We start from the raw sequence: 13240 nt of genomic DNA, 5'->3' as shown, positions 1-13240 counted from the left end.
CCCGAGACACCTGAGCACAGAAAGCATAAAGCAAGAGGTGCATAAAAACCCACACCAGCTTTAGCTTATGTACAAAACTTGTTTTGCTTTGAGTAGGCTGTTCCCCTTCTCACTTTCTGTGGTACAAATGAGCAAAGCAAAAGTCTCTGGAATCATCCCACAGATCTCTCCCAGGCTTGCCTCAATTTCAGCTCCGCAAAGATCATATATTAAAAGTAGCTGACAAGGGATTTGACAGTGGAAACTAAGGTTAATGTTCCTACTGTTTCAGATATGTTGATGATTAGCTCGGGTCTGGCATCAGCCATGCCAGAGAAAACCTCTGAGCATGTCAGCAATGGAGCAGGTACCTGCAGTCCCAGGAAAGGGGCAGTGCACTTTGCAGTGCCCTAGCACACTGACAGAAAAGTGTCATCAGCCACATCATGCAGCCACAGAAGAGGGCAACAGCAGCTCTCACCTCATCATGGCAGCTGGAGGTACCGGTGACACCTTCAGAAGCCTCCCTTCCTACCAAGGACAGCCTACTCATGTGGGAACACTCTCACACCTGGAAGTACCCACTTCACTAACAGCAGCACCAGGAATGGCCAAGAAGTCTCTTCTGACCATCAGTCCTTATATATATCCCCAATATCCTTGTCTCAGGAAGTGTTTTCAAGCAATCACTGAATGCTTTGAGGAGCTATATTCCTCTCCACAGCTAAAAACACTTTATTGGAGTGAGATCAAATATCAAGTACAGTCACGGACAAATTAAATGACATTTCATTTCCAAGAGCTGTAAGTCCAAGTTCATAGGAGCTGTCTCTCTCCTGTTACTATAGGAGCAGTGCTGGAAACAACGCTCATTCCATGCTGCATAAGGCTGCCTTGAAAAGGGCCGTTCTTCCAGTAAAATTAAACAGCTCCCAGCCAAAAATAAAACATTCCTCCCCTTCCGCCTTGCTCTTGTGTAGCACGTTTTAGTAAATCCACCAAACCATTTATGCAGCTTTTTTTGGACCAGCCTGCAAACTTGACAGGGAGGCACCAGCAAGTGAATAAACAACTGGGAGGCAAGGGCTGCCCTCAAGGCAATTGCTTGCTGGCCCTTCACCCCTCCTGGGGGCAGGAGAAAAGATAAAAAAAGTCCCTCACCCCAGAGGACACACCAATAAGCTCTGCAGAAATCCCCCAGCCCCAAGTCATCAACTACTTCCCTGAAACACCTCACTCCACCGGTTCCACACAGAGGCCCAGGAGCTGGGCTTGCTCAGGTCCTCTCTGCTCCTTCAAATAAACACACAAAGGGCAGCTCTTCATGAAGGGTACAGAGCAACAGCCAGTACAGAAACTTTGGCAAGTCTGTCTCAGTGTATGTCCTGGTTTTGGCTGGGAGAGAGTCCGTTTTGTTCTTAGTAGCTGGTGCAGTGCTGTGGTTTGGATTCAGTATGACAACAATGTTGATAACAAACCCATGTTTTGGTTGTTGCTAAGTAGTGCTTACTCCAGATCAAGGACTGTTCAGTTTCCCACGCTCTGCCAGTGAGGAGGTGCACAAGAGTGGAGGAAGCGTGGCCAGGACAGATGATCCAAACAGGCCAAAGGGATGTTCCATACCACAGAACATCAGGGTCAATAGGGAAACTGAGGGGAGTTGGCCTGGAGCCGCTGATAACTGCTGGGGGATGGGCTGGGCATCAGTCAGCAAGGGCTGCGAAATTGTACTGTGCATCATTTGTTTCTCTTGGGGTTTATTTCTCACTCATATTTTTATTGCTATTGTTATTACTGTTATATTTTACTTTATTTCAATTGATAACTGTTCTTATCTCAACCTATATGTTTTATTTATATTTTTTTGACTGATTCTCCTCCCCATCCCACGACGGTAGGGGGATGAGGGAGGAGTGACTGGCTGCATGGTACGCAGTTGCTGGCTGGGGTTAAGCCACAACAGTGTATCATCCATTGCATTTAGAGCCGTCAGGAAAAAGAAACTGCAAAAGGGTTCCTCTAACAGATGCCAGCAGGAACTAGCTGGACTTCAAACAAAGGAGGAAAATCCTGCAGGGGATTTCTCCACCAACCCACCTTCATGTTACCGTAGCACTCTATGAGCGAGTTTCAATAAAGGAAAGCCTAACTTACTTTGAAACTTAATCCTCCCCACACCCACCCCTTGGAGGTCAATTTTCAAGTCTCATCTGATGTTATTTTAAAGGTTAAAAATTTTAAAGGCTAAAAGTAGTCCACTCTACATTCTATTATAGTACATTTTACCCTGGATTACCCATCAAATACCAGGAAGATTCAAAAAGGCTTCAGGAGATGGGAGAAACCACGTACTTTGTTCCCTCAGGAGACTCTCAAAATGTAGCTGGCACATACCCAGCATTCAGATTACTTCTTTGAGCTCAGCAAAAAGCAGCAGAGCATTTTGCTCTGCATGTAAGAGGAGCATGGCAAACATCTGGTACTGGGCAGACTTATTATCCATTTTTCAATTCATCCAATGCCATAAGTGAGCAGGAGGGGAAAAGCAATCCACAGCATGGCTCACTTGTAGGTTATTTAAGACACTCAGTAAGTCCTTAAATATTAAAAGCAAAACATACCCAAGAGAAAATCCAGGAACAACAAAAGTCAAAAGTTTCTAAAGAAACTGAGTAACTACCTTCAGTACTAAATGCCCACTGTGAAAGTGAGGTCCCTCTAGGATATAGAGGGATAGAGGAACCCAGAAAACAAAACTCACCTCTTACTTTTTGAAGAATTTAGATTAAACTCTAAAATTCATGCTGGAAGTAACCACGTCAATTCTGGCACTGAAAATATCCTCCTTTTATTGACCTCAGATGACAGAGTGTTCCAGCACTGACTGCTCAGAGACACCTCTCACTGCAGGGGTAGATGGGCACACAGCAGCAGCATCGGACTCGGTAACCTGTGCCCAGACTCAGGAAAACAAAAAAGGCTATTTGGTCAGGCTGATGCAGGGAGAGCAGACCTGAGCTAACCACATAGGGTTATCAACGTAAAAATCTGTGAGGACACTGCTGATCCACAGCAGTTATGCCCTTCATACACAGGGAAACCAATTTCCCACTTACACACTACTAAATATACTGTTGATAAGAATTATGTAACTACAATGATTTAATTTGGATACTTTCACTGCTCTCATTTAAGTTGGCTTCCCGCCCCCTCCTTTTTTCCCTAAAAACTTTTTTCCCCCAAGAAGGTTTTCTTCCACATGCATACCTGTAGCCCAGGTAAAGCTTGTGACACCAACAAAAGCAGAGGTTTCCCTCTGCAACTGTCTGCTTTTCCCTCTCCCTTCTTGCAGCACACCTGTAAGCCAGGATCCACACTTCCCCAGTGCCTGAGGGCGAACAGCCCAGTGACATCAGCAACCAGGATTTTGTCCTGGTGTAAGCATGTGGTTTAAATTCTCTTTTTTTTTCCCTGTCTCGGGACACACTGCACACACCGAAGGGAAGCCCTGGGGAGAGCACAATGGACAGAGCAGGCCTTTGTTAAGCTCTCCAGAGCCCATCTCTGACACCGAGCACAGCCTCATTCCCCATGAATGAACACAGGAGCTCAGCAGGAGGAAAAAAAACAGACAACTGACACTCAAAGATGCAGAAATCAGCCTGACAGTTCTTCCTCCCCAAATACAGAAAGAGGTCCTCCCAGTAACAGGAAAGTTGTCCTCCCAAAAGCCCTCCAAGTGGACAAAGTACATTGGAGACCACATCAAATCTCTCCTCACCTCTGGCAGACCTCTTGCCTAAGCCAAGTCTCTCAGCAAAGATGAAAGGAGGCTACTCCATATAGCAAGGAGGGACCTGCAACTAACCACAGCTCAACTCCTCAGCAAGGTGTACTTCCACAAAGGACTCAACTCATCCCTTCTGTGCTACAACAGCCAAACCCAGAAGAACAAAGCTTTCCTGTACACACATTCCTTGCACACAGCACTTGACACACAGCCCCGAGAGCCCTTCCTGCTTCAGCACTGGCTGCTCCAAGGCAGTGCTTGCCACATGTGTCCGTGTGCCTGGCTTCCGTGCTCACCGTACACCGCTGTGATGGCACACACAGCTCCCCAACACCTCCCAGGAGCTCTGCATGGAGCTCACAGTGACCATGGAGGAAAACAGAAAAATCATCTCTGTTTCCAGAGCAACGTGGGGGTGAGATATGGGATATGAATTTCTCCCTTCTGGATTCCACCAAAGCTATTAAGAGACACTGACATTCACAGGCCATGACTCACGCCTGCCTTGTCAGGCACTACAGAAGTCCCGCTCACTGGCTGGCATGCCAGAAATGTCAGCATGGCTGGCATCTGCCAGCTGGCTCTGTTAGATATATAAATTAGACCAAAACCATCCTTCCCCTGTATTTTCTTTATTGTTGCAGCATGGTGGTCACTGAGGATCAGAGCACTCCCTGAAAACATAACCATGCAGGCACTACAGCTCCTACTCTGGCAGGTAACAGGTCAGCAATGCACTTCAGACAAAATAGAAACCTCTCCCCCAGTAATTCCTACCTCAAACCACTCTTGGTCCCAGTTTTAACTGGATCTCATTAGTGAAGGAGTCAAAGAATATGTTGTTCATATTCCAGCTATGTTGGTAAGTCATGCACTGGAATTTAAAGAGCTGCCAAGGACTTTTTTCAATAGTGCAAAACAGCAGTTATCTGCTTGAACCTTCTCCTGTCAACTCCTTCCCCATGGGAGCAGAAGTGTTCCAGGGTGAGGTACCAGACACATTTTCACCTTGCCCATTTGTACTGTGCAGCAGATCTTTCTCCCACAGCATCTCCAAAAGGTGTTTCTTTCTCTCAACCTGTCCCTCTCCTACAGTAGCAAAGACATCTGTGAAACATGCTGCAGATTTCAGCACAACTCCACAGCTTCTTAGGAATGTACAACTTCCATGCTGCAGCTACAGGGACAAATTTCACCAAACCACAGGCACTTTGCCTTACAACTCCTTCCACTGCCCCAGATCCCCACTGCTGTTTCCTTTCCTATAAAAGTAAAAAGAACCTGGGTTGAACAAGTGAACTTTGCTCCTTTTGCATTCAGCTCCGGTACCAACCACAGATAAGAAACAATGGTCAATGCCAAACATTTTATGTCACCTACTTCTGCCTCGGTTTTTCTTTCATCAGCCTCATTACCGCCGCCAGGAACAACCTGTAGGTCTGAGCAACATCCTCTCTTGCAACTCCCACATCTCATTTCCACCTCTCTCAAGAGGCTGTGCCGCACCCCACATCCTCCACACTCCCTCTCTTGGATGCACTCACCTCAGCAGGCAGGAAAGGCAACTCCTCAGCAGCCTACACGGATGCAGCGTTAATCATGAGCGAGTTGCACGGTGTGTATTTGGATGGCTGCACCCTGTGGACAGTGCCTGTGGGTCAGCATCCAAATGAATTTAAACAGCTGCCAAGGACACTTCATTAACCACCAAAGAACATAATTCCTGATGTCCTCCCTTATCCCACTAAGCCAGTATCCTGCCTCCAATAGTGTCCAACACGGCTGGCATCAAAACTATGCATGAAATACACACACAAATACATGTATCAATAACTACATGAAAAGCCCAGCTGACATGTCATGGCCTCTATTCATGCTTGCATCCTTCTACACAGCCGGATACAGTTTTAGTCCCGCTGTTGACCTTACTGCACTCCTGCCCGAAATGCACCCATGGAGCTGCACAGCACTTTTCCGGCTCAGACTGGAGAGTCATAACCACCCAACCAGCACAAGGAACTTAGGTTAGAAACACAGACCAAGCTGGTCATACCCAAATGCCCAGGCCACAAAACACACCTCTTACTCTGCCATGCAATGCCAGGAGTGCAAAATAGTCATCACCCTCCTGCTCATTTTGCTGGAGTTGTATTACTGTCAGCATCCACGACACAGGACTAATAGGACTGCCTGAATTCATTCCCTGGGATCCCAGGCTGTTGAGATCACAAGCAGAGGAGTCTGGCAGGCAGGACAGAGAGAAGCACGGACGAGAGAGATGCCCATCAGCAGTGCTGCTATTACAGTGCAGATCCTTGCCAAGAGGGCCTGGCAGCCAACAGTTTTTGAGCTGTGGGGAGAGATGGAATGAGATGCTCTCCCCAGAACTGACCGAACACCTCATCTCCACTCTGCAGGCCTGTCACTCCTCATTTCTCTCACCACATCTTGGCTTCAGACATGGGGTGGCAGGGAAAAGCATGTTTCTTAGAGACTGGGAAGATGGTCACCATCCTGGGGGAAAGCTCTATCAAAATGCACATGCAAAAAAGAATGGGGAAATGGGGTGATTTTACAGTGACACTGTTCATTTTATTTCGGCTTTGCTGTGGCAAAAGAAAAAATCATGTTTGGGGTCTGAAAGACAGGATGAGTGGGTGAGACAGAAGGAGACTTGGTCTTCACCTGTACAATCTTGAAGGTTTTTAAACAACCAGGGAGTCTTAGGTTTCTGTTCCTTGCAGAACAGAAGGAAGCCTCCTTCCTTGAGGGAAGCTGAGATGAGCTGTCATTTCCAGGAGTGCCCCTCCCTCAGGCTTTCCATGACCTCAGCTGTCAGGGCACACACTCAGTGAGAGCTAGAGATAATCCAATGTCAAACCCAGAGCAGAGAGTAGAGTAGAGGAGTAGGAGAACATCCTCTCAGGAGGTTTCAAGAGCAAGACTGATGAGGCCACTGGGGATAGTAATGGTAGACTGGGACAGGAGAAAGCAAAGCTACCTCTTTTTGCTTATCAGAGTCACTTATTTTTTTCTTTCTAAGCTTTTGTTTTAAACAGAGAAACAGTATGATTGCTTTATAAATGACCACATCACCTGGAAACACCAGACAGGATAGTCTGCCACATACAGGTACATGTGGTGATAGAGATGTTACAGGTACAAATACAAGTGAATACGTATTTTCCTTCTATGCATAAGAAGTAGCTCAAATGCGCTCCTTAGAGCGGAATCCAAACTACGCAGAAGCAATAAGTGAGTTTACCTGTGGGATGACCTGGCTAGAAGAGACACAGCTCACCAGTCAACCTCTTCAGGGCTGTTTCAAGAGCAAGGGAGTTGCTGCCTTCTATGTATGTGCAATGGAAACAGCTAGAGTTGTGATACAACTTTTATTAGCTGGGAATAATATAATATGCCTGTTGGAAGCTTCCTAAGGGTAAAGAGAGAACTTCATCAGCCACTCCCACCTAGCATTTTTCCTTGACAAAGGAATACAAGCAGCTTTCTTCCACCCCCTTGTTGAAGAATCTCAAAGACACAAACTTCTGGAGGCTGCACTGAAAGTAGCCTTTGCACATCCAGCATTTTGGCAGTGTGTGCCTTACTGTATTTGAAGAGAAGCCTCAGAACCCTGCCCACTTCCAAACTGGCATAAGACTTCCCTCTGCAGAAGGGGGCTGGGAAACTAAAGCTTTGCAGAAAAATCTTCTTGGGTTGGTATTCCCTGCTTACTCAGAAAATTCATTACTTTTGTATCAATTCCAAGAGGAGAACCACAACGCCAACAGGACTGTAGTAGCTCCCATTACTCTGCACTCTCGTCTCTGCACTAAGAACAATCCGCCTTTAACACACCTGCTTTGAGGCAGGTGAAAGAAAACTTGACTATTAAACTCCCACAAAATGTACCACAGGACAGACTAACCACGTTAGACTCCACCGTAAAATGAGGTGTCACACATGGGACATTGTTTCAAGCACTCAGAAAAGGTGTGTTCTTATTGTTTCCTGGAGCCAAAATAGTGCAGGGATCGCCAGGACTTCTTATACCAGGCAACTGGGGGAGTCATTCTCCTCCACTGCAGAAAGACTCCACTGAGAAGGTAAGCCATTATTTTAAAAAAGCCACAGGCCAATGAACATGTGCAACAGTTTGGAATGAAACGTGCTTTTTACAGAAATACAGCATAAGGACAGAAGGACATACAGATCAGGAACCCAAAGACATCATCAGCAAACTATAAAGCAAGGATGTGATCCAAGGAGAGTTATACAGAGGAGCTCAAAAGCTGACACCTCCACCAGCTCACAACTCAAGCTTTCAGCAAGGGCATCTGACTCAAATTACTGGCACGTAACAGCAGCTGTAGCAAAGCAGAGCCCAGGCCCACCTGTGCAAGGCAGCATTACGCCTTCAACAGGGACCTGTCACCAGATGCCTCACATAAAACATAAGTGATGCTGCCCCAGCTTCCAACAGTCCAATTCCTCGTTGCCCAGCTCATAACAATCTGCAGACTGGGAACTGCCTGTCCTAGGCACACAAACAGCTTCAGAGAGGATAAATGCACTAAAACTTTCGCATCAACTTTTCTAGTTTCTGTGAGCTCAGCAACAGCTCAGCAGAGAGAGGCACTCTGCTCCCTCCATCACAGGCAGTCCTCTTTGGCAGCAGCGAGAGTCACCCAGGAAGACTGGGATGGACCTTTGACTGGTGACACGCTAAGAGACTCTTCAGCCTCAACAGTACCAGGCGGCAGACATCCATCCCAGCAAAAGCTTCCCTAAGAATGTTGGCAGTGGCCTCCTAGGTGGCAAAGGAAACACATTTTGGTAAAAGGGACTTATTTCAAAACTGTTTCAACAAAATGGCCACTACTGGGCCACCTCTGATGAGTTATGTTAATCAACCCTTGTTCTAGAAGGCACTATGTGAACTCTCAAAGCAAGCCAGGAAGAGCTGTAGGGGGACAAAGGAAGTGAAGCAGTGTCATTTAAGGGATGCTACAGAGTAACTTGAAATAAAGATATGTCATTGCTAAAATTCAACAGGATACTGCAACATGTTGATTACAAAAGCGCTCAGGAAAAGTCAGATTTTTTTTTTAAATTTACATCAGTTTATGTTCCTTATGAGATGACATGGGGCAAAGGCTACTGGGAAAGACTCCTCATGGAAAGCTATACTGCGGTACATCATCAACCATCAACACCTGCTCCCCCTGATCCAGCTTCCAGAGAATGAAGGAAACAGAACATCGCCTGGACCATGCGGTAAACAAGGGCTCCCTCTCTCTCTCCTCCGCCTCCAAGGGTCCTGCAAGCCCAGCATAAAAGCCAAGTCTTTAATTGTACAACAAGGAGACTTAAGTGAACAAAAGACAGAGGGGGATAACAATCGTTTCACAAGATTATGGCAAGATTCAGAACACCTTTACTAATGCACCGGCTATGCAAAGCTTCTGACACCACCCGCAACAGGTTAAAACAGTTTTCTAAGGAAAAAAAAACACAAAACCAAAACAACAAAAAGCATGCAAGGGTCGAGCCCCTGCGAAGCTGTGCAATGGCACGGGGCGCTGGAGGGGAGGCACAGCAGCGCTGCGATAGAGCCAGGCTCGGGTGACCGCGGCCAGGTGTCCAAGGGGCCCGGGGTGCCGGGAGGGCGCGCCGGGGCCCCGCTGCCGCACAGGGGCCCAGGGGCACCGCTTTGTCCCCGCTGCCCCGGCACCGCCGCCCCCAGCCCCTTCTCCGGCCCCGCTCCCCCGGGGCCGCCGCGCCCCCCGCCTCCCCTCCCTGCCGCCGGTGCCGCCATTTCGGGGGCGCCCCGCCTCACCCTCCGCAGCCGCTCCGCGCCGCCGCACGCCCCGACCTGCCGCGCTGCCTCGGAGGGAGGGAAGGCACCCCCTGAGGAGGGCGGGAGGGAGGCGCGGCCGGCCCAGCCCACCCTAGCCCGGGCCGCCTCCCCCCCGTCGCTCGCTCCGGGCCCGGCCCCGATTCGCCCCGGGGCCGCTGCTGCCCCTGCCCGTGGGAGCAGCGGGCCGAGCGCGGCGGTGCCACCGCGGCCCCGGCAGCGCTGAACGCGGCTCTGGGCTCCCGGGCCTCACGCTGCCATCTCCATTGCCGCAGGCAACGCGTTACAGCGAACTCCCAACTGAAGCGGCTTTTTTTTTTTTTTTTTAAGGCGTCAAACTTGGTTGTTAAAGAGTTTTCCATGAAACACCCTGTAAATCAAGATCAAGCCCTGACTGGCACATTGCCTCATCCTTCCATTACCTCACTTTCAGCCGCAGCCCACATACCTCTGTGCCGAGCAGCCCTGAGCTGCGAGAAAGGCCCTTGCCTGCTCCCCTCCATGGCTGAGGAGCCTCACATGGTTTTTCAGGGATGGGGTGAAGGGAGGAGATCTGGTCAGGGAGGGAGGAGGTATGGGCAGGGAGCGAGGGAAAATGCCAGTTTAGGATCTCCTGGGTGCTTGCCCCAAGTGTGACATTTAACCTCTCCATGCGCCCAACTCAAAAATCACATCATCCTTCCCAAGAAGTAAACTCAATCCTCTCTTCCTCAGCTGATGGGAATCCTGCCTAAGCTTTGCCTTAGAGCTGCTGGAGGGCCAAGTGATAGAGCAGAGCCCTGGGGGACCAGGTCATGCTTACACACTGGTAGGTTTTTTGCAGGGAGTGTGTGGCAGAGCCTGGAAGCCCCAAACTCCTGGAAGCCCCTACCCCAGGCCCCAGCCCTCCTTGGAGGAGCCTCAGGTACCCCGCTCCACTGGGCTGCTACCTTCTTGCCATGTCCAGGGATTTCATGCACAAACAGGAGAAAACATAACCCCCTGCCCCAGCAGATTTGGGTCAGCAAACGGGCATGACCAGGCACAAGTGTTGTCTGCACAGAAATCATGTGGCTAAAAGTGAGATACACCACAGGACCCCCCACTCCCAGTTCTCAGCTTGCTGCCGGAGTAATAGATATTTACTGGAGATACCTGTTTGCCTCAAAAAGACTAATTTTACCTGGTCAGGTGTCCTGTGGACTAGTAATTTCAGAAGAAGCACACAGCTACACTTGTGTTTGCAGAACAGGGCCTTACCAAACCACATGGCTTGATACATATATAAAACATGCCTTGCAGGCTGGAGAGTCCGGAGACGGATTATTGTAGCCACACCAACAGAAATTTCTGTGTGACTCATAAACAGCCAGATAAGTAATGAACATCTGCTAACAAAGCTCTGAATTGCAGGACTATGGGTCTATTGGAATTGAGTGGGAGATTCCCAAACAGAGCTTTAAAGGTGTATAGCATGGGCTGTGAGATATGTTAATACTTGGAGATTAAGTACTTGGTGTCTCTCTCTCTATATATATATACACACGCTAAGCAATTAACAAGTAAAAAGAGCATGAAAAGAAACAAACAGAAGAAGGTGACATGACAGGCTGCATGATCCCCATAGCCAGAACTCATGAAATGTGTGTAAATGGAAACTGTCCCTTGGAGTTCACACTGCTGGAATAAAGAAGGTAGAGGAAAACAACATCTCAAACCTTTGCAATTCCCACATTTGTCCTATGGGAAAGCTTTAAACTTAACACCGTGGCTTAATGCTCTCTTTTCAGCCCTGTTTTGGCTTTTCAAAGAGATGCTGTCAGGCTAATCCTCTTAGGCTTACCCTTAGCATATTAACATGAAAGAGACAAGTGAAACCCAAAGCAGAGTGAGGTCCCTTTGCCAGCATGCAGAGATTGGTGGCACCATGGCTGCTTATCTGAGCAGCTGCTGGTTTTTTTTTTTGCTTTTGCCCCTAAATCTGATTGTATACACAGCTGCACTGTTGCCTGTGCCAGGATAAGGCTTCCTAGGCTATAAAAAGAGTACTTTCTTGTGATAGGATTCCAAAATACCTTACAGGGTATGTGCAAAATGTCACTTTTTTCCTAAGAGACTGCAGCCAATATGGTGAAGGAATAAGGCCCTGGGCAGTCTTATTTTGCATCCTCACTCATCTCATGCCACCTCAGGATGTCTCCATTATTTGCTTTTTATTTCTGCTGCAGTTTCCAGCAGTCACTTGCAAAGGGTGACTGCTCCTGGTCTTCCATTTAGAGGCAGGAGAGATTCTGACACAACAGGAGGATGTAGTAAAATTAAGAATTTTGTGGAAACTCTGCTCTAGTTTGGTCTGATATCAGACAGGTTTAAAAACTAACAACATGCACCTTCAGACTGTATCTGGGTCTTCCAACAGGAATTATTGCGCTGAGAGACAAAAAAGACAACAAAAGACCTTCCAGTAATAAACCCCATCCTGGTGCTTACTGTTGTCCAAGCACAACCTGCTCAAACTCTGTGTCATGCTTGAAACAAAAATCCACCTTTTCCTGCTAAAAAAAAAAAGATGAAGTTACAATTAACTACTTGTGTTATCAAATTACAGCAGGGGAAATGAGTAATAATTTGTTTGGTCAAAACTGCAGAGTGATTAATTCTGTAATGCACGAACATCCAGCTGGAGCCATGCCAAGGCACAACGATTAAAAGCAACCAAATTCATAACTCTAGTGAAAAGGATGCATAGGACATTAATAAAATAAAGGTTTAGTTCTTCAGATATAGGTAACAAGGTGAGAACGTGCCCTCTCTGAAAGCACTACACACCCAGACATTGGGGAAGCATCTCCCCTTTTTCTCGTCCCTGCTCTGCCTTCCCTGATCAGCTGGACTCTGGCTGCTTGAAAGAGGTAAAAAAAGACTGGAGATTAATTTCTCCTCTGCTGCCTCCAAGACATGGGCTCTTGATCGACTCTCTCCCTACTTACAAGACCCCCTATGTACCATCATGGGGGACAGGCAACATCCTGAGCAGTGAGAAGTCACTACAATCACTGAAGATGGGAGGCTGAATCTCTTGCAGCATCTGAAAAAAATCTCTCAACACAATGGTTTGTAAGACAGCATTTCTTTATTATCTGTACTGTTTGCACACTAAGAAAACACACTTAAGGTTGTACATTAAAAGAACCTGGTAGTTCTTGCCATTGCAATATGACAGCACTGATCAAGGTACTACACAGACTGCCTGTATTTGTGTGTCAGCTGTAATTTCATGCCTTTGTCTTTGATGTGCTCTGTACAGAGTGTAGGAGGCGCAGGTTCAGAACATCAGCTACTGCTCTCTTCCTTCTGCAGCAGCTTCCCAAATCCTGCTGCTGCAGGTAAGTAACTTAGCATTACGGATGTGCCACGACCAAAGACACCAATTCTTGGCCAGCTGCTCCATGTTAACCGGCACCTGGAGCTCCCCTAACACAGGTGGTGGGTTCGACCTGTTCAACAGGTGATAATGCCTGTGCTCCTTCACACCCACACTGGTTAGAAAGTCACATCTATGTCCAGATTAGAGGTGTTTTCTGAAAACAGAGATGATTTCCATTCCCACACATTGTTTCTTGCAAACACAAGGA

The 13240-nt window shown here is 47.6% G+C and overlaps 2 protein-coding genes across 4 annotated transcripts in view; both read right to left on the bottom strand.

Moving 5' to 3' along the window:
• The window catches only part of CD151 (CD151 molecule (Raph blood group)), a 34329-nt gene extending 24172 nt beyond the window's left edge, over positions 1 to 10157 (bottom strand). Inside the window, exon 1 of one of the 3 annotated variants that reach the window (XM_017812613.1) lies at positions 10075 to 10157. The gene's annotated coding sequence lies outside the window, so the exon portion shown is untranslated. Of the gene's footprint in view, positions 1 to 2740; positions 2866 to 9608; positions 9716 to 10074 lie in introns of those variants that run through there. The other 2 variants (XM_017812603.1, XM_017812619.1) reach the window with 2 other exon arrangements.
• Positions 10158 to 12578: 2421 nt separating this feature from the next.
• The window catches only part of CRACR2B (calcium release activated channel regulator 2B), a 46982-nt gene continuing 46320 nt past the window's right edge, over positions 12579 to 13240 (bottom strand). The window contains exon 16 of the mRNA XM_017812215.1: positions 12579 to 12590. Coding sequence (XP_017667704.1) covers positions 12588 to 12590 — 3 coding nt within the window. The 3' untranslated portion in view covers positions 12579 to 12587. The remainder of the gene's footprint in view (positions 12591 to 13240) is intronic.

The sequence above is a fragment of the Lepidothrix coronata genome, unplaced genomic scaffold (genome assembly GCF_001604755.1).
Source record: "Lepidothrix coronata isolate B3197 unplaced genomic scaffold, Lepidothrix_coronata-1.0 Scaffold1, whole genome shotgun sequence".
Taxonomy (NCBI): domain Eukaryota; kingdom Metazoa; phylum Chordata; class Aves; order Passeriformes; family Pipridae; genus Lepidothrix; species Lepidothrix coronata.
This window is presented reverse-complemented; position numbering and strand designations above follow the sequence as displayed.